This window comes from Periplaneta americana, chromosome 10, assembly GCF_040183065.1.
Source record: "Periplaneta americana isolate PAMFEO1 chromosome 10, P.americana_PAMFEO1_priV1, whole genome shotgun sequence".
In the NCBI taxonomy this organism is placed as follows: domain Eukaryota; kingdom Metazoa; phylum Arthropoda; class Insecta; order Blattodea; family Blattidae; genus Periplaneta; species Periplaneta americana.
Window position 1 is genome coordinate 82,571,974 of NC_091126.1, and position 23,483 is coordinate 82,595,456.

A 23,483-nucleotide genomic window follows, 5' to 3' on the forward strand; every position below is an offset into this window, starting at 1 on the left:
CATTCAGAGGGTCAAGTCCACTGTGAACAGTGATATAAAAATGGCGGTTAAGACTCTTTCAACATTTCCAATATCAAAAATAGTCATATCTCATGAAGGATAAATGTCAGGAGACTCCTAAATTGAAATGAAATATTTTTTTTCCAATTTTCACCAAACTATCTTTAATAATAGCCTATATCAGTGGCCACCTGTTACAAACTGCCCTTTTGAATGCATATGTAAATTTCTACAGTAACAATTGAAAGGTCCACAGGAAGAACATGCTAAGTAACTTTTCTTAAATTTTACATGGGAGCATTTCTTAAGTTTAATTCACTGCTAAGAAATTATTAATTTACATCTCATTTAGTTTAAGTTACCATGTTACAAGGCAGACTTCTTGCATTTCTGGTCTACTAGAGAGATAGTTCACTTTATAACTAGCAATTAGGACCAAGAAACAAAGATAAACAAAGTGACTTACCATGTTCTTTTTGTGGAGCATGCAATTATTTTTACAGCAGTCTTGATCGTCAGTATTGCTGGTTATTTTTATATGATTCGAATCTCCATTATAAACTACTATACACATACCAATCATTATTTTATGTGAAATCACGCGAAGTGAATTACATAATCTACTTAAACCACATAATTTTAATGAAGTCAAATATCTTTTTTTACATAAAAATGTCTTTCATGTGTAATCTGGTAATTTGAAGTTTATCTCAGGTGTGTGCATATTAAATTATTTCAATTAATGTACGTTTGTGAATAATAGTTCCAGAAACTAAATTTCAAATATTAATATGATTAGGAACATGTTTATTTCCTGGAACTCAAATTTTTTTTTTGGAATAATTTTCTTACAATGATGGGAGATCTGTGAATTTGCCAAGAGGAGGATGTGTGTTAGTGGTTTGACAGATTTAATGTTATACATGGGTGCGTATTATTTAGTATATGAATTGTGTAATTCTCTTTTGAAGCAAAATTAATTTTATGTTGTGATAGTTTCTATAATTTTGCACACTGTAGGTAAAGATTCATTTTTTTTTTTTTTTTTTTTACGAAATGATAGGTGGATGGATGAAATATTCATGATTGACTGATTTTGGTGTTACTGTCAATGTAATGTAGTGACATATTATATTATGTTATAGTATGGAGGGAGGTGAACTCTTTCAACGGATACAGGATAGACAAGATGGAGCTTTCACAGAGCGAGGTGAGAGAGATTCTTTGGTTGAAACCTTGCTTCCTCAGTAGATTATTCTTAAACATGTAAACGATTAGTGTTACATGTAACATAATGATTTTTTTTATAAATGTGGATATACAGTCAACTCTGGATATAGTGAACTTGGTTATAGTGAACATTCGGCTATAGTGAACCTAAATCGTTGGTACTGACCAGCATACATTAAAAAGTACATTAATATTTCTGTTTATAGTGAACCCTCGCTTCGGTTATAGTGAATCTTATAAATTGAAATTACAGGAGTTGTATCCTGATAAATTCTTATTTGAAGTCAGACCTTGTATAAAATTGAAAGAATATGTTGAGAACAACATTCTAAGTTTCTTACTCCTTTAGTCAAAGGACAAAGGTAGGATTAGTAATTCCTAAACAATGAGCTGTGTACTGTAAATCCAGGCAACGTGTGACAACCTTGCTTCACTCCACTGTCGAAGGGTTGCCATTCTGTTCTCAGGCACACTATTCTATTGTTATTGCTAATCCTCCACCGTCAAAGAGTTGCCTTTTGTTCTCAGAAACATTTCCATTATGACAGATAACATCGAAACAACTGAAATTGAAGTTGCATTCTTTTATTAAAAGGGGGCGGACATTATGTCCAGAGCATAAATGAAGGTAAGATTCGGATGGTTTTCAAATTCCATCAAATCCTTCCCAGTTTCCATTAAGTGACCCGGGAAATTCCAAGGCTGAGTACTCAGTCACACCATAATAGCATTTGTCATTTCTACCTGATCAGTCTGTTTCTAGTGTTCAAACAGTAAATGTACTGTATAAAAATGTGGAAGCGTAAAGTGTTCTCTTTGGAAGATAAAGCGAATATTATAAGTGACATTGAACGTGGTTTTTTGCAAGCGGATGTGGGTCGACAGCATAATAAATCAACTGTGAGATACAGTATATAGTGTAAACCATTCCACAAAAATGAAACATTTTAATTAGCCTGCGAATAGTATTTTATTTTCTTGTTCACAATTTTATTCATTCATGTCATTTAAGGTTAGGGGAGAGACACTTCGGATTTAGTGAACCATGGATATAGTGTTCGAAATATGCAAGTCCGCAGAGGTTCACTATAGCCAGAGTTGACTGTACGTGCTATAAGCCTTTGATGAATAACAGATGCAAATTCAGTCTGATAATTCTGAATTCAATTCAATTCAATTTTTGTAAAATGAAAGGCTTTCATGTAAATAATGGAGTGCAGGGAAGTCTGGCTTCCAGATTTCTGGGCCAGGAGACTTGAAGGAAGTGGATGGCAAGCTGTAATTACTATTTGATAAGAGGCTGAGTGATCCTCAGATCTGATCTGGATGATTCCTTTTCTCCATCTGTGTTGAAATTTATCTCTTTCTTATATTCAGGGTAGAAATGATATAACCTTGCAGATTCAAAGGGATAATAGGATACACTTAAATGAATAGAAAACCTATACACGTTTTGTGATTAAATGCACAGTTATTTAGAAAATTAAGTTTGAAGTTTCAACAGTCCGGAAACATTGCCACTAACACACTCTATTCGTGATATATGTAAGAGGTCAACGAACTCGGTGTGTCTTGGTATGTTAGCTGCTCTCTGCCTCGATGTTACTATTTGTCACATTGTGTAGTGTGTTGAAATTGGAGGTTTTTAAAATTAAATTTACATGAAAACCATTCACGCTATTGAAATACACCAGAGGGATAAATTATTCTTTATTAGATTTCCTATTGATATGGGTAAAAATCACGATTCTACTTGCAATAGTTACTGAATAAGAAGTTGTTAAACATTTGGGAAAAAAACATTTTTTTTTTCTGAAAAAAACTATGAACTTTCCACAAATATGATATTATAGTTTTTTCTTACATACAATATGACTATTCATTCTGAAAATCTGCAGGGCTATTTCACTTCCAACCTGTATAATCGGTTCCTTCACAGAAAATAAGATCAGTCCCATATTTAGGGCCGAATTCATAGACGATGCTTATAAATGAGAACTCCTTAAGCAATTACACTTATTTCAGTCATTACTTATACTCATTTAAATAAGGAAGTGCTTATCTTTCCTTAAATGCCCACACATTTAATCCAATATAACAGTTTTCTGATTGTTTAGAATATTATGAAATGGATGATGATAATATTTTCATCGAATTTGTTGAGTTTAATGATCAACAAATATTGGAAGGAAATAAACAATACATTAGAGATATGGAGAACCCTTTGGATACCTTGAATGATCAGTAATTTAAGAAAAGATTTAACTTTGACAAGAATATTTGAAAATATTTCATTGCATCTAATTGTAAAACAGAGGCTGACCAATAGGGGCTTACCTAATTGAGGAGCGTTTTTGCAAAAGTCGATAGATGCAGAAATTTTCGATAGTGAGTTACATATGAATATCGTATGTTTTCTACCTCTGGAATCGATCTATGAAATCAGATTTACCAAAACTTGATTCATACCGTATGTAGAGACTACCAAACCTTCCAGGTTTTTTTCAAAACTCGATAGATCCTGTCACTTAGTGTAATTTCTGTAAAATCTTGATTTCTGCATCTATCGAGTTTTGCAAAAATGCTCCTCAATTCTCCTCTTCAGAAAATACTGATTGCATTAAGGTTTTATGCTACATTATCCTATCAGGTATGGTTACTTTTTATAATCAATCGTGCACTAAGCTCAATTAAATTTGATCAGTAATTATTATTATAGAAATTTATAGTAAAACATTTCTTTCAGTTGGTCTGTGGAGATTTATAACACATTAGCCAGTCAACTGTATGTCAAATTATTTCAGAGGTTTCTGAAATCCTTGGCTGACATGTGAAGACATTCATTAAAATTCTTTCAACACAAAGAGAATGCACTAGTATGAGGTTAGGATTTTATGAAAGAGCTGTTTTTTCTCGAATTGTTGAAATCATTGATGGTGACCCATATCCTCACTAAAAGTCCCAGGGGGAATAGGGGAGAAATATTCGGAGCAGAAATCCTTGATCTACGAGTAGTCAGATGGCCTGGTTTCACACATGATAGAATTTTTGACAATAGTGATGTAAGAGTTAAACTTAGTGAGAGACAAATTCCTGGACACTTACTTGGGGATAGTGGATTTCCATAGTGAAGATTATTTATACTCCATTGGCACGTCCTGTGGTTCAATAACAAAATTACAATCTTAGCATGAAAATAACTAGAAGTGGAGTTGAAAGAACACTTGGATGATGGAAAAGGAGAATTCCATATCTTTATTTTTAAATGCAAATAAGTTCAGAAATATCACAAGAATTATAACTGTTTGTGCTATTCTATATAACATAGAAATACAAACTGGAGACAATTGGGAATCTGAGGAATTGGAGGAAGGGAAATTATAGAAATTTCAGTAGCTTCAAGTTCAGATAATGTCAGAGGAAATGAAATTAGGCAGAGTATTATATAAATTCATTTTAATTGATAAATTTCAGTGTTCATAAAATGTTTGAACATTAATATTCATTACCATTGGCACAAAAGTTATTATTTAACAATGTAAAATCTTTGAAAGCAATAAAGCAATATAACTTCATTATTGTGGCTTTGAGCTATATTACTTTCCTATGTATTGATTTAAATATTATTACAATATTACCGTTTTTCACACACATTAGAACATCATCAACAGAATTTCAAGAACCCCTAAAATAACACTAACATTATACAGACTTATTGAAAACTGGTGGCGAAGCTCTTAGAGACTTTTGAGGTTAAGTCTACCCAAACAATTTGAGCCATTATACCTAGTAACAGTAGTCCTGTAAGTTCATAATAATGATGTATTGCAACACTTGGTTTCACTCAGATCCTTCTATATATTAATTTCACTGGTGGCAGTCATTCCAGTATGTAGAGTTCAGTGCGAGGCTTGTGGCAAAAGCATCTAAAGGCATGGCTATAACCTTGACTAGTAGGCTTGAGGGGGGACCAGCGATGGGGTATCAATTCACCATATCTCCATATGAAATGAGGCTAGCCTTCCGTGATAATAATATGTTAAGCTGTATTTGTGTTCTATGAATATATGCATGTGCTGCATTGTTGAATTTTAGTTTAATCAAAAGTGCATGCATGTGTGTGTTACATATTAATTTTGTACAAAATGGCTCATACTGGCAAGGGATGCTTTCGGACTTTCCGACGAAAATCGCCACGAAACTTTGTGAGCTGAACAAGCATGAGGCCAAAGTAATTGGTGTGAAGTGTGGCATTTCGCAATCATTTGCTACCCCTAAAACAAGGCGTATAAAAGTAGGGTTCGCAACTGTAATGTTTGTAGTCATAGAGTGCCTAACATCATCTACCTGTGAAATATGATGCATGTAAATGACGAGATTACGTACAAAAGATAGATTTGTAAACTGTCATATACGTACCTCATTCTACCTCATGGTAATGTGGTGTAAGAAGGCAGTGCTGCAAACAAAGTTGAATCTCACACCACGAGGAAATAATGGCGGAACTGCAGGAATATTGCATATGTCAAGACCAGTAAAATTTATGTCCAACACATTACAGAATGGAAGTGGCATGTCCTTTGACACTTATCCAGATGCCTTCCACGCATAGCGAAGCATAGGCTGGTACTGTGGTGCACACAACTGATTGTATATCAAGGAACGCAACTTGAAAATGGAGATCCTATCATGCAGCTTGACGGCATTCCCCTCATCCTGACGTATGTTCCCTTCAATGCGTCGCGCAAATAGTTTGTACTGGCGAAAGAAGTAGACGTCTAGAGGCTGACAGTACTTTGTGGTTTTAGGTGGTATGATTTTTGTGTGTAAATTTAAATCCCTGTTTCCAAAGGCTCTAGCTGATAAACCTGTGTCTGATCAGACCATGAATCCAGCAGCAGAAACGATGCTCCCTTTAGTTCCGGTTGTAGTACTTTACACATCCAGGACAGTACGAGAGCTGTTGACATCTTACCACTGGTGCTGCAATCATATCCTATATTTGGAGATTGGTTACGTTGTAATGTTTCGGAAACACGTTTGCCAAATTTACCACCCGCTTCCTGAAAACAGGTGTACAATTTCTTTGTGAGGCATCCTGACATGGAAATAAGGACCTGAATGGTGTAGGAGTGAGTAGTAAATGCAACACTTTCAACATTTTCTTCAGTTGTCTTTTCCCTGGTCATTGATAGTGTCCTATTTGAAGTAATTTCATACTCAAATCGACTTTGATCCGTATTCAACACCATGTCGGCATTGATTGCATTAGTAGAAACATAGTCCGTAACTTCTCGCACAAACTCCAATGCTCTGGTCCTCATGTCAGTATCAAGAGTAACATCCTGCCTAGTAATGAATCTTGTAATCTTGCGTGATGTTATTTTGTAGCGGCGTTTGAATTGGTGAAGGAAATAATTGCTGGCTTTAAATCTGGGAATGCCTATGAAAATAGGTGCTTCTTTCGCCCAAGTCTTTAAATGCCAGTAGTGAATTGTGTTGCCAACATTACGCGCATTCCTGAATTTGGTGTACATATTATGCTCTCGAATGCGAGCATGTTTGTTTTCTATCGTACCACCTCTCTCAAGAGCCTTTACTATTTGCCTCACTTTTGCCGGTGATGTCTTGAATTTTCAGACAGTTGCTGCAATGCTTTTCTTTCCAATCTTGACACTGTCATAAATCTTTTGCATTGTTATTTTAGAGAACTGCACGTGGATACTTTTCCGTTTGAATTTGGGAGGTGATGGTTCATAGGAACTGGAACCGGTTGCCGTGTTATGAACTGGACTACCGAGCACATCGTTATCTTCAGATAAAGTGTCTGATGTTCCATCACTATCACACCACAATGTCTGTCCTTCTGACATGTCCATGCCGCCACTGACATATTTCTCCAGGATGATAAACAACTCCCATGCAATTCGCCTGTTGATGTATGTTGGATGCGTGTTGTCTGTTGGGTAATTCTGTCACCTCATTCACCAGTATCTGTACCACAGCATGAGGGTTAGAACTCATTTTGATAAACATACAATAGTATACACGTATTTCACCTAAAGTGTTCTTTAACATACAAAGAGGCCCATGCCCTGAATCATACTACCTAGCCACTTACTGTTATGGAAAACGCACTTATTTACACAAGGCAGGAGACCTACCAGGCATGCGCATTATCACAAAATGACATGTCCCTCGGGTACAACGTGTTTCAAAACTTATGGCTACAAACATTACAGTTGCAAACCCTACTTTTATACGTCTTGTTTTAGGGGTAGCAAATGATTGCAAAATGCCACACTTCACACAATTACTGTGGCTTCATGCTTGTTCAGCCCAGAAAGTTTCGTGGCGATTTTAGTCAGAAGGTCCGAAAGCATCCCTTGTGAGAGAACATTGAGGTCATTATTTGTAGAAGTAAAAGAGAAACCGTTTTCAAGTTGGACGTATGACTCAAAATTTGCTTACAAAGATAGGAGATTGACACCACATTTACATATTAGAATAGCTGATGGAAGAAAACTAAATAAAAATGTTTAATTTTCATAGTATAAGAGACAAATAAGTTATATTGTTATGCCTGTATTCTGTTTGGGGGTGAAAATGAACGGTGGTCATCATCTTGTGGGGTCTATATCACAAAAATTTTGATGGAAAAGCCAAGAAACATCTGCTGTATAAAAAATATACAGGTAGTTTTTGGAACCAGACCACCGCCAGTTTATAGTAGAATCTTCTTCCCTACAGCAAACTGCTTTCTTTCGGAATTTAATATTATCCCACAATTATTTTAGTTGGTCTGCATTTATCTAAAACAGAAGATAATGTATCATTAATGAGCAGAAATATCACAGATAAATCGAATTGAAAAAGAAAATATTAAATTATAATTGATAGTACTTACAAAAGTATTTTGGAGTTTGCATTGAACTTCACAACAGTTATATCCCATGTGGTTTTCTTTTTCGTATGGAACATCTGTCGATTTTTTGTTTTTAATTATGTGTCTATGCTTCAATACAAGTTGTTTAACTTCATTCTTGTCATTATCTGAAAAATGCTTTCCTTTCTGCATTTTGTAACAGTGCCTCTGAAACAAATGACTGTGTTCTAACATATACATCACTCAGTGATGTCACAGCTGATAAAGCATTGCACATTTTACCTATTTTATTATTGTTTATACACATAAGTATCTTTCCTGGAAAGTAAACTTCTATAAGCAGTTCCTTATTACTTATCACTTAAGGAATTATTCAAATTATAAGCATCGTCTTTGGATTTGGCCCATAGTACTTTTAGTTACAATTCTTCATTGTAAACAGTTCTTGTATTTTCAGAGGCAGCACAAATTATGAGAGAAATATGTCTTGCTGTGAAATATTTGCATGACATGAACATTGCTCATCGAGACCTTAAACCTGAAAACCTTCTATACACTAAGCCAGGTAAGTTAATTTAATTGAATTTATCTTGCTTTCAAGATTCCTCATTACACCATTACTGTCTCTTTGTGTGGTAATATTCTTGACTGATTTTATTTAATATTTTTACAGATCAGACAGGAATTTTAAAGCTTACTGACTTTGGATTTGCCAAAGAAACATTTTCAAAGGATACGCTTCAAACACCGTGTTACACTCCTTATTATGTGGGTAAGTAGATGTAGATACGATGAGTCCCAGCGAATGTTCCCATTGTATGTTGATTGTCCAGCAGCAGGTGTCCCTCTCTACTGCCATTGCTTGCATCTGCAACTCACGCCAATTCACCTGATTGAAACTGACGTGCTATGTCATATTATTAAATTTAATAAGTTTTCAAAATTTGTCATCCCTGTCTTATGATTAACCACAAAAGATACTAATTCGACTATCCTCACAAGTTCATCTCCCCTTATCTGTGCAGCTGGTGAATCCTCTAATGCTTAGCTTATTTAATCACTCCTGACTGGTATTTATGTTATTCTTCAGGTGTTAAATTTTTTTTGTGTGTGTGCCAAGAGAGAGGAAATGAGGGAAATTGAGATAGAGATCACTATGTGGAAGCTGCATGGTTGGTGTAATTCCCGTCCCCTGAAATTAACAGTGTCAGTCTGTGTTCTGTCCTTGACAAGTGATAATAAACACACACAGTGACTCAGCTAAAAGTAAGTGCAGTTTATTATGTGTTGTGTTTTGCAATGGTGATACAGTATAACCCCGATTATCTGTCATTCTATTAACCGATCCGACCGTCTTTCTCTCGCTCTTTACTTTCTCTTTCTTTGGTGCAGAAAAAATATAGTACTATACCTTATATTATTAGCTATTTTTTCTAGAGTGTATTATTAAAAGCCTTTACCCTTACACAGTACTACTGCCAGCAGTAAGAACAGTTACCTGAAGGTGTTTTTCCCAACTTGTAAAATAGTCACTACCTGCTTTCAAAGAAATGGTCCCACTTACGCACAATTTATAGCAAACCCGTGCCTACTATTCGAGTGCCCGTACTTTATATATTTTATGCAAATGTATCTTCCACGAGTGTCAAAAGTGTTTTGCTAAGTATCAAAATAAAAATACAAATAATTTAGAGCTTTGGGAAAAGAGAAGCCGTGGTTCACTTCACATCAGAATACGAGACTGGCGTTAATAGTGTGCGCGATTTAATGAAAAACAAGGATAAAGTGTATAAAGTATGTAAATTTATAACAAACAGACCACTACAATTTCAACGTTGCCACTAAAAAACATCACAAGGAATTTCCTTGGCCCTTATAAACTCATCGTTACCAAATTAATGAACTTCTGGTCTACTATCTAGAATGTCAAACACAACATTATGGAGGAAATTACAAAACTGTAATATGTACTTAATTCATGAAAATATTTTATTGTACGGATTATCCGATTTTTTTTTTATTGACCATCCAGTCTACCCCCTTCATTACCACGGATAATAGAGGTTATACTGTATATTCAGTGCGTGAATGTGTACACATTTCGAAAACGTATATACAGAAAAAGAAATCTTATGGCAGTGCAAGGGAAGATTTTAGACGAAAATTTTCTGACCATCCAGTTCCGTGTGAAAAGCAATACTAAATTTAGTAAATAGGGTTAATGAAACATGTTCCATGAATGATGATGTGAATTAAGTATCATACAAGAGAAGCAACTCTTCCAGGAGCTACTGTGAGGAGGGTGAGACCAAATGTTATATTAATAACAAAATATGTAAGTTTTAATCTGGAGAAGCATTGTGAGTTCACAGGTGCAAGCAGTAGTGATAGCTGGCGGGGGGGGGGGGATCTGCTGCTGATCAGCAATCAGAAACACTGAGAACTTTCAATGGGACTTACTCTATTATTAATTGAGCAAGATGATTTCATCACCAACATATAAAAATGCAATTTGAGTACCGTAGTTTTAATAAGTATTTCAAATACATGTTTGAGAGCTCTGAAAATATAACACTATTGTTGTTGAGAGAAAGATGTATGAGGAAGTCCATCTCTTCTGCTTGGCTATTCACTCTAGATTACAAGAGTAGTTATTTGTCAGTACTAAAACTTTTAATTGGTTCATGATTTACTATTTATTTCTTGTAATACATTGTGTGCAATAACGCTTTTATATTCAGAATTTATTTTACGATATCTGTAGGCATTGGAAACCAACTACCATACTGCAGTCAAACTGCTCTGAAAGACCACTCCTATTAAGATATCACCCCTTTTAGAAACCGATTTTTCTTAGAACCTATATAAAAAAGCCATAAAACAAATGTATTTTTTACCTCCATTTTAGGACCACCCATTTCCCCAACCACCAACCAGCCATTGAATAACCATTTTCTTAATTTTACCCTTTTCAAGAGACTAGATTTCAAAGTTAAATGGAAGTATTATTTTACAATGTAGTAAGTTAATTCTCAGAAATTGATAGACGTACTGTAGTGTATCTTCCAAAGTTAATGTCGAATGTCTGATCCTTTAATCCCCTAAGGAATTTCTAGTGAGGAAGATGTTGTTAAGGGTTGTGACTGCTGCCCATGGTCTTCGGAGTCTGACTATGGTTTAACTGTATGGTATGGGCACCCTTGTTTAACAATTTCATTTCTTCTGCGTTGTGTAAAGTTGTTATATGTAGAAATTTGTTCAGTAAAATGAGAAGTACGTTATCGTTTGAGGATCGAGTCAGATGTGATTCGTGAAAGTGGTTTATCTGAAACAAAAATTAGAGGAAAAATTTAAATGTGGTGAAACTTGGATTAATTCAGTTTTAAAATGGAAAGGAAACATTACAACTGAGTGGAATTCCATTGAACAACTCTGCAAATGGGGAACATATAAATTGACTTCTTAATGTATTGAAAGATAGTTCAGAGAATGAAATGTAAAAAAAGAAAGTAATAAAATGAGGCAGAGTTCACTTTATGATTTTTTAAAGTGGAAGTAATGAATTCCAGGATAAAATTTTGATAAAGTTCAGTTATAATAATGAACAGTACATTCCTAGTGTTTGCATTTTATGTAAGGATATTAGTTTAACTCATATTCATGTAGAAAAAATCTTTTCCTATTAAGTGACCACCCCTCTCTAACAAGCAAATGTTCTGAGGGGGCAGATAAAAAATTTAAATGTTTTTCTTCCACCATGTTAATAATGTCAGAAGAAGTGCTTATACAAATTTTGGCCATTCGACCGCAATTATGAGGCCGTCCAGAAAGTGATTTTTCCTGGGATCGTTTGTAGAAAAAAGAATTGCATGGAAATATTTATTGAAACAGATATAGCAATTGTTGCACTTTTTGTCAACATATCCCCCACTGGAATTGAGACATTTGTCATACCATGTGATCAATTTTTGTTTTGTAGAAGTCAGCCGCCTCAGATCAGAATCAGCGTTTGACTGCGTCTGCACCTCTCTGTGGATTCTATGATATGAGAAATGTCTCAATTCCAATGGAAAATATGTTGAAACATAGGTCAACAATTGCTGTGTCTGTTTCAATAAATTTGTCCAATGAAATTGTGTTTTTTTTTTCTGTTAACAGCCCCTGGCGAACTTATTTTTTTACAGCCCTCATAATTGCGGTCGAGTGGCCAAAATTTGTATAAGCACTTCTTTTGACATTATTAACATGGTGGAAGAAAAAATAAATAAATTTTTTATCTGCCCCCATCAGAACGTTTGCTTGTAAGTCCAGTTTTACATGGATCTGTCAATGACTGTTTAATATAGGTTTCTCTGTACTTTCATTAATGGAGGAATGGTGGAATGCTAGTAGAGGAAACGGGAGTACCCAGTAAAAACTTACTACCAAACATCACCTTTGACCGCCATAAATTCCATTTGATTCACTGGATTCAAACCTGGGTTACCAGTATGGAAAGTGACACTCTAGTAGAGCCATTTGGTTAATGGAGCACCTTTCACATAGTTGTTTGGTGATCAAATTGTGAATGAGAAAGAAAGTCCTATATTTCGTCATCCAACGTGAAGTATGGGAAGGAAGTGGGAACTTTATCAGGATAATCAATAAGCGTTCACAAATAGTCATGTAGTCTAATGCAGGAAGTAGGAAATGAAGTAATCCTATTGTGTAACATGTTACATTGCAGTATCTTCAAAGAATTTTGACAGCTGTCTTGGCTTATGCTGTTCACAATAGCAATGTCATCAGTAGCTTGAAAAAGATTTTCAAACATCACACATTGACTGCCATAAGTATTGTCTGATTTCATTGTTCTTGGACAATAATTATCAAGCCCCAGATTTTTAGGTTCGAACCCATTCTGTTGGTATCTCGTTAATCTCGAAATGTCACTTTTCTTTTTCGTTTTATTTACCATCGAATAACATACTTAAATTTTATAGGATCAAGACCTAATTCGTAGGTTAGGATCTAAAATTACCTATTTTGCTTATCAGTACCTAAGAAGATCTAATTCATTATATTTAACCTATACATCTGTATTTTATTTCTTTTAAAGTACATGTAGAACTCTGAAATAGCATTGTAGTTCATTGCCGCATAAATACCTTATTGTAGGCAAAGTTCTTTGAAAAGGAAGCTCTAAAGGCAGCAACAATGTACACAGAGGGCGACAGTCTAGAATTAATGAGCAATGTTCTGGAACTACCTACATACATAGTCCATCTTCTTCAGGTACCTACTACAATCTCAATGATTCTGCTCCTTTCATTCCTATTTGTACGAGTTTTGTCCAGTTCTAATTTCCATCCTTCTTAAATCTTCTGAAACATCGTCCAACCCAGGAGTCGGGAGATCATACTGAAGGGAAAACACAGTGGCAACCTCACTCCACTTTTTGTTCATGTACACAACACTAAGTCAATGAATGGCCATTCGACTTCAGTACAGTCACAGTCTTGTGGGTGGTAGGTTATTGAGTTCCCACGTTGGACGCCATTTGTGGGTGGTGTCGTTATTGTGACCACACGTTGGGCGCCATTTGAGGGTGGGTGCGTCTCGATGTTGCGTGAGATTCACTCAGGGTAGCCGAGGTACGGTTGTGGTGTAGGTTGATGTCGGGAATAATCCCAAGCCGGCTACTTATATAAAAGGCAGTGTAAATTCCAAAACTATAAGTTTATTGTCGTATTCACTTGGTAAACCCTAGAGTATGTATTTCCGGCTGACTTATAATTCAATCGTTGGTCGCAATTCTGTATCGACTCAGTTGCAGCCCTGAATAAGCTCTATCCGATACTACAAATTCAATACTCGGTCCAGTACACTATGACACGAAGCGAAATAGTAGTCCTGTCGACACCAAACGAAGTAGTTATTCTGCCCTGTATGTAGGGCCGCCGACACGGTGTAAAGTTGTTTTGATGATCTCCGCTCCGAAGCGGAATAGTAGTCGTCATCTCCGCTCCCCGTCACCCTTATTTATAAAAACCTATCCTACGCTAAAACTAACTATCCTATTGGTTAAAAACTACGTCACTAACTGGCCTAAAATCTATTCCCTATTGGTCCAAAGTGACCTCATAAGCTGGACCAAGATCTCTTCTTATTGGGCGCGAAATATGTCATCTCTAAATTTAGACTTTGGATTTCCCATCACATCTAATTAGTTTGTATATCTCACAAGAATACCCGTTCTTTGGAAAACCCAAGCTTGGCAGTATCTTTCCCACGGGTCTAGTCCGACTCCGGCTTTTATGCTTCATCGAGTCTATACGAAACCCCGCTCAAGGTGGCCCTAAATCTGTCCGATGCTGACAAGTGACGAAACACCTGTGTGAGGAAGCTAATTCTAACGAAGTCGCCAGAACGTCCCCGCGAATACATGTAATAAAAATATGGAGATATCACTTCGCTAATAAATCGGTCTCTCCCTCTCCTAATTACTGCTTCAAATGCCCATCTACGTAACCATTGGAAATTCCCGAAAGAGTTTCCAATGTTATGAGATGTCCCCGCTTTCTGCCTATAACTAGCCTCATAGTTCCCCCACGCGATCAGCCGGTAACACATTATTTACAATACAGTGAGATTACAATGTCGCTACAAACAATTACAATAAATATTACATATATCTTCACAAGCCTTTCTATGTACACAACTCTCACACAATAAGCACAACAATGTACAATTTATATCCACATTTACATATGTACAATACCATTCATTCAGATATTTACATTTATTTATTAATTGATCAATTACACACTCTGCGTGCTTGGTTGTACCAGCCGCCCTGTACAGGTTCACCTAGCTGTACGCGTGAGACTAACCATCCTACTCTTTCTCATTCCTGCCTCCTAGCCTCTCCTGTTTGAAAGGCCGCAAGAGTTGCTTGTGGTACCTTCCAACAGGTTTACTTTTTCCCCTTTCTACCAATTCGAAAGTATGGTCTCCGTATTTACTCTTAATTTCGTGGGGCCCCTTGTACAGTAGCTCCATGCGTGAGTAACGTCCTCTAAGGGCGGAAGATAACTTCACGTCCCTTAGCAATACCAAATCGCCGGGTGAGGGCTCCCATTTGTGGCGATATCTTTTAACTTTACCGAGTCTATACTCAGCCTTTTTCCTGATTCGGTCGAAAGCTAGTTTACACAGTAGTTCATCACTAGGAGGCTCACCCTCCTGTATTGCCTGCGGCAAACTCTTTATCATGGGATCGGGATCGATCCCTAACATAAGTTTGATCGGAGCTATTCCGGTCGTTGGATTGATAGAGTGGTTCATGACTCTCTCAATCACCTCACATTGCCTAAACCAGTCCTTATGGTTTCGGTGACACAGAATATGGAGGTACAATGATATATCCCTAAGCGCTCTTTCGCAGGGATTACCGCTGGGAAAGTATGCGGAGCAATTGTACAGCTTCACACCCGCATCTTCCAGCCTTTTGCAAAACACTTTCGATTTATGTACCGACACATTGTCACTGAGCACCGCTGTTACCGGACCGTAAGTCGGTATGTAATCTCTAACCAGCTTGTCAGCACACAATTTACTAGAGATATTTCTTAAAGGGTAAATCTTTACAAATTTTGTGAAGACATCGTACGTAACAAATATGTACCTGTGTCCGAAGGACGATGTGGGCATTGGACCGTGTTCGTCCACTGCTACAAGTTCATTCTTTTTACCCCTGATAATGACTTGTGGTACATTGTCATACCTTACATTTAGAGGTTTCGCCCTCTGGCAGACCTCGCAACGAGATATTACCCTTCTAACCTTCTTTGACAGTTGCTTAATATAAAATGATTCTGACATAGTTAAAATGATCCTATCACTCCCAGAGTGACACATAGATAGGTGAAAGTTGTTTATAAGTTCATTCTCCATACTCGCAGGTATGTATATCTTCCACTTCTGGATATCCCTACCATGCAATTTATACAAGATACCAGAGCGCAATCCATACACTTCGTCTTTCACCTGTGAGATTTCTCTAGCTTTGTCCATTAAGGCCCTTATCGTGGAATCCTCCTGCTGCAAATCTGCAATTTTCCGAAATTTTCCCGTCAGAGCTCCATTCCTCGTGGAGTCAATTTTCATCACGGCAATTTCGTACGCGGGGGCGGTGATAGTTTCCGGTAGCCCCGATTTGGAATTCAAACGAGAGAGACAATCACCAAAGATATTGTCTGCCCCCGGAATATGTCTGATCGTCACATCATGAGCCAAAATTTCGTGCACATATCTAGATATTCTAGAGTTCGTCAATTTGCATCTACTCAGAAACGCTAGGCTTACATGGTCAGTAAATATGATTATCTGCCTATTAAAGATATACTGACGGAACTTCTGTAGTGCGAAGTACACAGCAGAAATCTCTAGTTCCGTGATTGATGCGTTGCTTTCGGTACGCGACAGTCCCCTAGAAGCTGTGGCAATCACATGTCGCTTATTATCTTCATCTGTCTGACATAGAATTGCTCCATATCCATATGAAGACGCATCCGTATAAATCTGAAAAGGTAGGCTGTCGTTAGGCCTTTCCAACAGAATTGAGTCGGCAAAAAGCAGTTTCGTTCGATCGAATGCTTCCTGCTCTGCCGACCCCCACCTGAAGGGTGTATCCTTCTTCAACAATGCTCTGAGTGGGGCTACATGCTTAGCATAATTGACGAGAAACCGATTCTGGTATTGTAGGATACCTAGATACCTACGAACCTGTTTCCGGTTCCGCGGCGGCGGGATCCTCGAAATGCTCTGAATTCTCTCTTGGTCCGGTCTAATTCCGTCAGACGAAATTACGTAACCCAGGAAAACTGTCTCAACTTTAAAAAATGCTGTTTTCCCCAGCTTGACTGTCATACCAGCCTCTCTCAATTTAGTAAGTACAAAATCAATATCCCTAATATGCCTATCCACATTATTGCCATATATAAGAAAATCGTCAATGTACTGTGCCAGAAAACCTTTCGTCGAATCACCAAAAATTATGTCAAGTGCTCTTAGTAGCGCAGATCCAGAACTCGCGATGCCGAATGGGCATCGGGTATACTGATAAACTTTCCCGTTATGTAGGAACGCTGTGAATTTTCTCGAGTCCTCGTCAAGCGGAATCTGCCAATACGAACTGGTCAAGTCCAAACTAGTGAATGTAGAACAGTCACTGATACGGCCTAACAAAGTGTCCACTGACTCCGTCCTGAAATTATCTTTAACTGAAAACGAGTTAACGTGTTGGGCATCGATCGTTACTCTTAAGCTTCCATTGGGCTTCCTAACCCAGCACAATGCATTTACGTAAGGCGAGTCCGATACTTCTATAACTCCGTCTTTTAACATATCATTTATGACTTCGTCTGCCTGATCCCTTAAAGATAGGGGGATGGGTCTACATTTATGCCGAAATTCCTCCATTCCTACCACCTTAATTTTGTGTGTGTACACTCTACACAGACCCGGCGCGTCTGAAAAGACATTTAAATGGCTACCTACAACATCCATTAAGCGTTTTCTTTCACTCTCACTCAGGCCGTGTGCCTGGTTAACTTTATCTCTCACTATTTCGAAAGTATCTGTCTTCCTATTGTTAGACGCGACTACCTGCCTAAGATCGCCAAGCGAACTCTCATTACAATATCTGGCCCTACCGCTAATGAGATTACGTCCTATTTGTCTCGCCTGGACTAATTCGCCGATACACAACTCGCATTCTCCGCAGTCTACTTGACACACTCCCCTAGTTACCTCGTTACCTTCCCACGGATTAACCTCTATAATTACATTCTTACAAATTTTTAGATGCTCTACGAAAAATAACTCTTCCTGTAATCCTATCTCTTCCGCGTTTCTTTCATCTAACTCCGATCTAGCGCTATTGCTACTGAATGGGACATGGCCTACACTGCCGTTACCTGCCGTAACCCCTAGTCTGTTTTCCCTGAAATCTAATAGCGCGTGCCATTCATAAAAGCTTTCTACTCCAATAATGATGTCGGTAGTCAACCTTTGTATCACAAGAAAAATAGCATTTAATTTCACGTCTCCGCACTCTAACTCGAACCATACTTGATATTTTACCTTTTCCTTCTTCTTACTTAGGGCGCCTGCACAGTACAGTGAACATATCGGTAACGTTTGCAGTTTTATTCCTGAATCCCTAACCTTTTGAAAAAATTCCAAGCTGCATACATTATTTGTGGAGCCCGAGTCCAACAACACACAACACTTTATCCCAAATATTTTAGCATCTATATAAGGCAATACATAAGTCCCATTATTTTCTAACTCTGGGTTAGTAATCTCGCTCTGTCTCTTCACGCTTACCGCGTTGGTGGATTCTTTTGACAGTGGCTTACTGCACTTAGCTACAGAAATCTCCGAACCCTTGAGACTTCTGTCTAGCAGTTTCCCGAGTGCGACGCAGTCGGTTCCACTGCTATCTCGTCTCTATTTCTACTATTTATAGGCTCCCGGCCCATACTCATTCTGACCGGACTTTGCTGACGTCCGTTCATGTCTCTATTCCTGCTTTGTCCCACGTTACACTGTGTAGGTGGCCTATTGCACCCTTGTGAGGCCATTTCTTGTAGGACGCCTCGCCTATCTCTCTCCTGCTCCTGTCTCCTCCAATCACCTCGATTTTGCGGTCCCCTGCTAAAATTAGGCTGCCAGAATCCCTGTCGGTAATTTCTGTTTCGAAGCCAATGTGGTTGGGTTCTAAGCCTATTATTTCCATTTTCTTGTCTTCCCGTGTACCATCTTATGTGGTTAACCCTACGCACGGGACCAACACCTCCTCTATCGTTTCTCATCCTGTTATGACTACTCTGGTTATTCCTACTATTATTGTAAGGACCCCCAAAGGGCGGGTCAATCCTTCTCTCCCTGTTGGGACTTTTCCCTCCGTTATGGCCATTATGGTACCGACTATGTGCATTGTTGGGGCTCCTGTCACCACCCCAGTTACTCTGATTTTGGGCTCCTGTCCTTGGGGATGAAAAGGCCGTACTTGCCCCCTTCCCCGCTTTCTGGTCGGTGGGGCTTGAACCCTTTCCTTTGCCATGTTCATAATCTGCCTGTCCACTACATTCATAGTGCGTGGCGTCCGAACCATCCAGCGCCGTCAATAAATCTATTGTTTCCCCGAAGTCTCGGGGCCCTGCTACGATCAGATTATATCTTATGTTCTCGGGATACTGCGAAATCACAGTTTGGATCAGCTCTGAATCCGGTATTGGCGGATTGAGGCTTTTCCCTTTCTTAACAATTTCAAGAAAATAATCTATCATAGAGACGCCTCTTCCCGCGTCAAACCTGCTCTGATTAATTTCCTTCCTAATTCTTTGTTGTTGTCTTTGTCCCCAGTATCTCTCCGAAAATTTTTCTCTGAATTCCTCATAAGTGACATTATCCCCTAGGGCCACTAGCGCCCAGTTGAGTGGTCGGCTCTTTAGGCTCTTTCGTACGACAGTCATTTTTAAGTCATCCGGCACCCCTCTTACTCTAAAGTACGTTTCTAGCTCACTTATGTAATTATGTGGGTTTGAAAATTCAACCTCATCAAAAATAGGGTAACCAATCTCATTCAAAATGTGAGTGGGGTACTGGGGACGGCCTAAATATGCCTTGTCGTTTACATTTATCAACTCACTACGCACATCATCCCGTGAGGTCTGACATTCCTCACCAACACTATTGTTAACATGTCTTACATTTATGTTGCTACCTGATGCCGGGCTCTCACTTGTGCCCTCTTGTCTAGAAACTGCACGGTCCGAGCTGCTATGTCCGCTTAAATTTGCGGGACTACCCCCATTTAGTACGTCGTTTATTGAGTTTAGTTTACTTCTTAATTCTTCCAAACATTCGTTATCCGCCCTTTCTTTATTCTTTATGGCTCGCTTGAGACCGTCCACTTCCTGATCCATCTCACCTATTTTCTCTTCCACCGAATTCTGAATTTCCCGAACCTTCTCCACTATCGTTTCCTCAACAGCTGATTTTAGATCGCTATTCTCTTTCGTAGCGCTATCTCTAACTCTAACTTCTAAATCCTTCATACTTTCTGACATCCTATCCATAGCTATCTTCAATTGGTTCTCCATTCCGATCCCATTCTCGGTTAATTTCCCCTCTAGCTTCTCTATTTTGTCCTCCATCTTGTTTCCTCTTTCCGCTAATTTTGCAATATGATCTCTAATCTCTCTCGAACTTTCCCCCAATCTATTTTCCATTTGTTTTATTTGCTCTCTACTTTCCCTGGAGTTATTTTCTAATTTAGTTTCCATTTGTTTTATTTGTTCTTTACTTTCCCTCAGAATCTGCTCTCTACTTTCCCTTGAGTTATTCTCTAATTTAGTTTCCATTTGTTTTATTTGTTCTCTACTTTCCCTTGAATTATTTTCCATGAAGTGTCTCATCTGCTCCCACAACTGCTCTAGCGTCATTTCCCCTTTGCCACTCTCTCTCCCCTGTTGCTTTTCCACCGTTCGCTCTCCCTCTATTTCCTGTCCTGCGTTATTCTCGACCTCCTCCCTAATTTCCATTATTTCCTCGTCCTTCCTTTGCTCCACGGTTCCCTTGTTTCTATTTCCTCGTCTTTCTCGTATTTTCCTAACTACTTTACTCCTATGGCTACGTAGTATCATCTATATGCTACTCTGTCATCTATCCGACGCTCGCTTTCCCAATAATAATCTAACTAGGCCTGTATTTGCACTCTACTCACTTCCAACAAATTACGCAATACACTTGTTTCACTCTTTCCCCCAAAATATCACACACAAAGAAAAATACATATATATATATATATATATATATATATATATGTATATATATATATATATATATACCCAAAATATCACACCAGAAATTGAAACATATACACTTTATAATTATTCCCCCAAAATATCATATACTGTACATATATATATATACACATTTATTCATCTTCCCGCATACTTGCCACTGCCTCTCCGAGTTGCCTTCTCTGGTGGTCTCCGTGTGGCCTTCACTGGTGGTCTCCGTGATGTCGCGATGACTTGGTTCTATTCCCGCCTTCCAGCGTCGTTCCTCGGCTATGCAGGGCTGAAATGCTCCGTCCGGTCCTCCTCGTGGTTTGGTGCTGTGTTCGCACCCGGGGCCGGTCACTGGAACAGTTGTCTTCCTTCGAGCCCCACGTTGGGCGCCATTTGTGGGTGTATGTCGTTATTGGGTTCCCACGTTGGACGCCATTTGTGGGTGAGTGGTTATTGTGGCCCCACGTTGGGCGCCATTTGTGGGTGGTAGGTTATTGAGTTCCCACGTTGGACGCCATTTGTGGGTGGTGTCGTTATTGTGACCACACGTTGGGCGCCATTTGAGGGTGGGTGCGTCTCGATGTTGCGTGAGATTCACTCAGGGTAGCCGAGGTACGGTTGTGGTGTAGGTTGATGTCGGGAATAATCCCAAGCCGGCTACTTATATAAAAGGCAGTGTAAATTCCAAAACTATAAGTTTATTGTCGTATTCACTTGGTAAACCCTAGAGTATGTATTTCCGGCTGACTTATAATTCAATCGTTGGTCGCAATTCTGTATCGACTCAGTTGCAGCCCTGAATAAGCTCTATCCGATACTACAAATTCAATACTCGGTCCAGTACACTATGACACGAAGCGAAATAGTAGTCCTGTCGACACCAAACGAAGTAGTTATTCTGCCCTGTATGTAGGGCCGCCGACACGGTGTAAAGTTGTTTTGATGATCTCCGCTCCGAAGCGGAATAGTAGTCGTCATCTCCGCTCCCCGTCACCCTTATTTATAAAAACCTATCCTACGCTAAAACTAACTATCCTATTGGTTAAAAACTACGTCACTAACTGGCCTAAAATCTATTCCCTATTGGTCCAAAGTGACCTCATAAGCTGGACCAAGATCTCTTCTTATTGGGCGCGAAATATGTCATCTCTAAATTTAGACTTTGGATTTCCCATCACATCTAATTAGTTTGTATATCTCACAAGAATACCCGTTCTTTGGAAAACCCAAGCTTGGCAGTATCTTTCCCACGGGTCTAGTCCGACTCCGGCTTTTATGCTTCATCGAGTCTATACGAAACCCCGCTCAAGGTGGCCCTAAATCTGTCCGATGCTGACAAGTGACGAAACACCTGTGTGAGGAAGCTAATTCTAACGAAGTCGCCAGAACGTCCCCGCGAATACATGTAATAAAAATATGGAGATATCACTTCGCTAATAAATCGGTCTCTCCCTCTCCTAATTACTGCTTCAGTCTGCATCATTGGCGTAGCATTATCTGAAAAGTTAATGACATTAAATATGGCTAATTGAGCAATATTTTTATTATCTGTACTTTCATCTAGTGCCAAGGAGTACCATTTCACAGTTCGTACTTTATTCATTAATTGTGCCTCTACATCAGAACTAAGTGCCTACCACTCTTTTGTCCACAACTGTGTGAGGTGACAGACTGATGCACTTGAATTGTTCGACTATGTTAGGGCAAACATCTTCTGCAGCTAAAACGAAACCGTCTTTAACATTTTCCCCCTTTGCTAATGGTTTCATTCTATCCGCAATATATTTTGAAATGTGATAGCTGGCACGAACCAATTTTTGTGCTGTGGTTTGTTCATATCTTGTGCAATTTTTTTCAGTGCTTTGCCTTTTTAGACTTTCTAACTACTTTCTCTCGTCCCCGTAATAGATAACAAATTCTTATGTTGATACAAAGTCGTATAGAATTACAGTACGCAAAGTCCTTAAATTTATCAGTAAACAATCATTTGACGCAGCTAAATATTAACTGATAAGTTAATTCCGTAATTTATTACATGTTTATTGTATTAGAGTTACAATAATTCTACAGAAATGACATTTCATAAATAATATCTGAAATTATATACTTTTTCCATACTTCTTGGAATGCTTCATATTAAAGTATCGTCTGATGTTAAAATGTGCAATAAAACGAATTGGTACACAACATATCAAACAAAACCCTTTTTCATTTTGTTCAACACAAAAATAATCTAATTTCCATTCCTTACAGAAAAAATATTTTCTCTTTGCCATACTCCTTAGGCAATGTAGTACATCACTAATTGCTTCAAAACTATGTAATGTTACTAAACAGTGCACATAGCAGGATGAGTTTGAGAGAGTGGTAGAAGGGGTAATGAAGGTGAAATACTTTATGCATTCATTGAATGCCAGCTCGCGGTCACTGGTCTTCCCTTTTTCCTTGTAGGTAGTGGTTTCCAGCTATAAATTTTCCTTACTATTCTGTTATGTTCCACTCTGTTCACATGACCAAACCAA

The 23,483-nt window shown here is 38.3% G+C and overlaps 1 protein-coding gene and 1 long non-coding RNA gene across 5 annotated transcripts in view; one reads left to right on the top strand and one right to left on the bottom strand.

Annotated features, from left to right (window-relative positions):
- Positions 1 to 23,483, top strand: part of MAPk-Ak2 (MAP kinase-activated protein kinase 2) — a 103,476-nt gene that overhangs the window by 21,396 nt on the left and 58,597 nt on the right. For all 3 annotated transcript variants that reach the window (XM_069837800.1, XM_069837799.1, XM_069837798.1), the window contains exons 3-5: positions 1,146 to 1,210; positions 8,574 to 8,681; positions 8,790 to 8,888. In XM_069837800.1, coding sequence (XP_069693901.1) covers positions 1,146 to 1,210; positions 8,574 to 8,681; positions 8,790 to 8,888 — 272 coding nt within the window. The remainder of the gene's footprint in view (positions 1 to 1,145; positions 1,211 to 8,573; positions 8,682 to 8,789; positions 8,889 to 23,483) is intronic.
- LOC138707834 (uncharacterized) lies at positions 4,431 to 12,682 on the bottom strand. 2 transcript variants are annotated; one of them, XR_011334390.1, is made up of 4 exons: positions 12,552 to 12,682; positions 11,169 to 11,441; positions 8,138 to 8,323; positions 4,431 to 8,042 (listed from the first exon to the last, which is right to left on the bottom strand). It is a non-coding gene; the product is annotated as an uncharacterized lncRNA (long non-coding RNA). The 2 variants fall into 2 exon arrangements; XR_011334389.1 differs by having other exon boundaries at positions 12,539 to 12,667.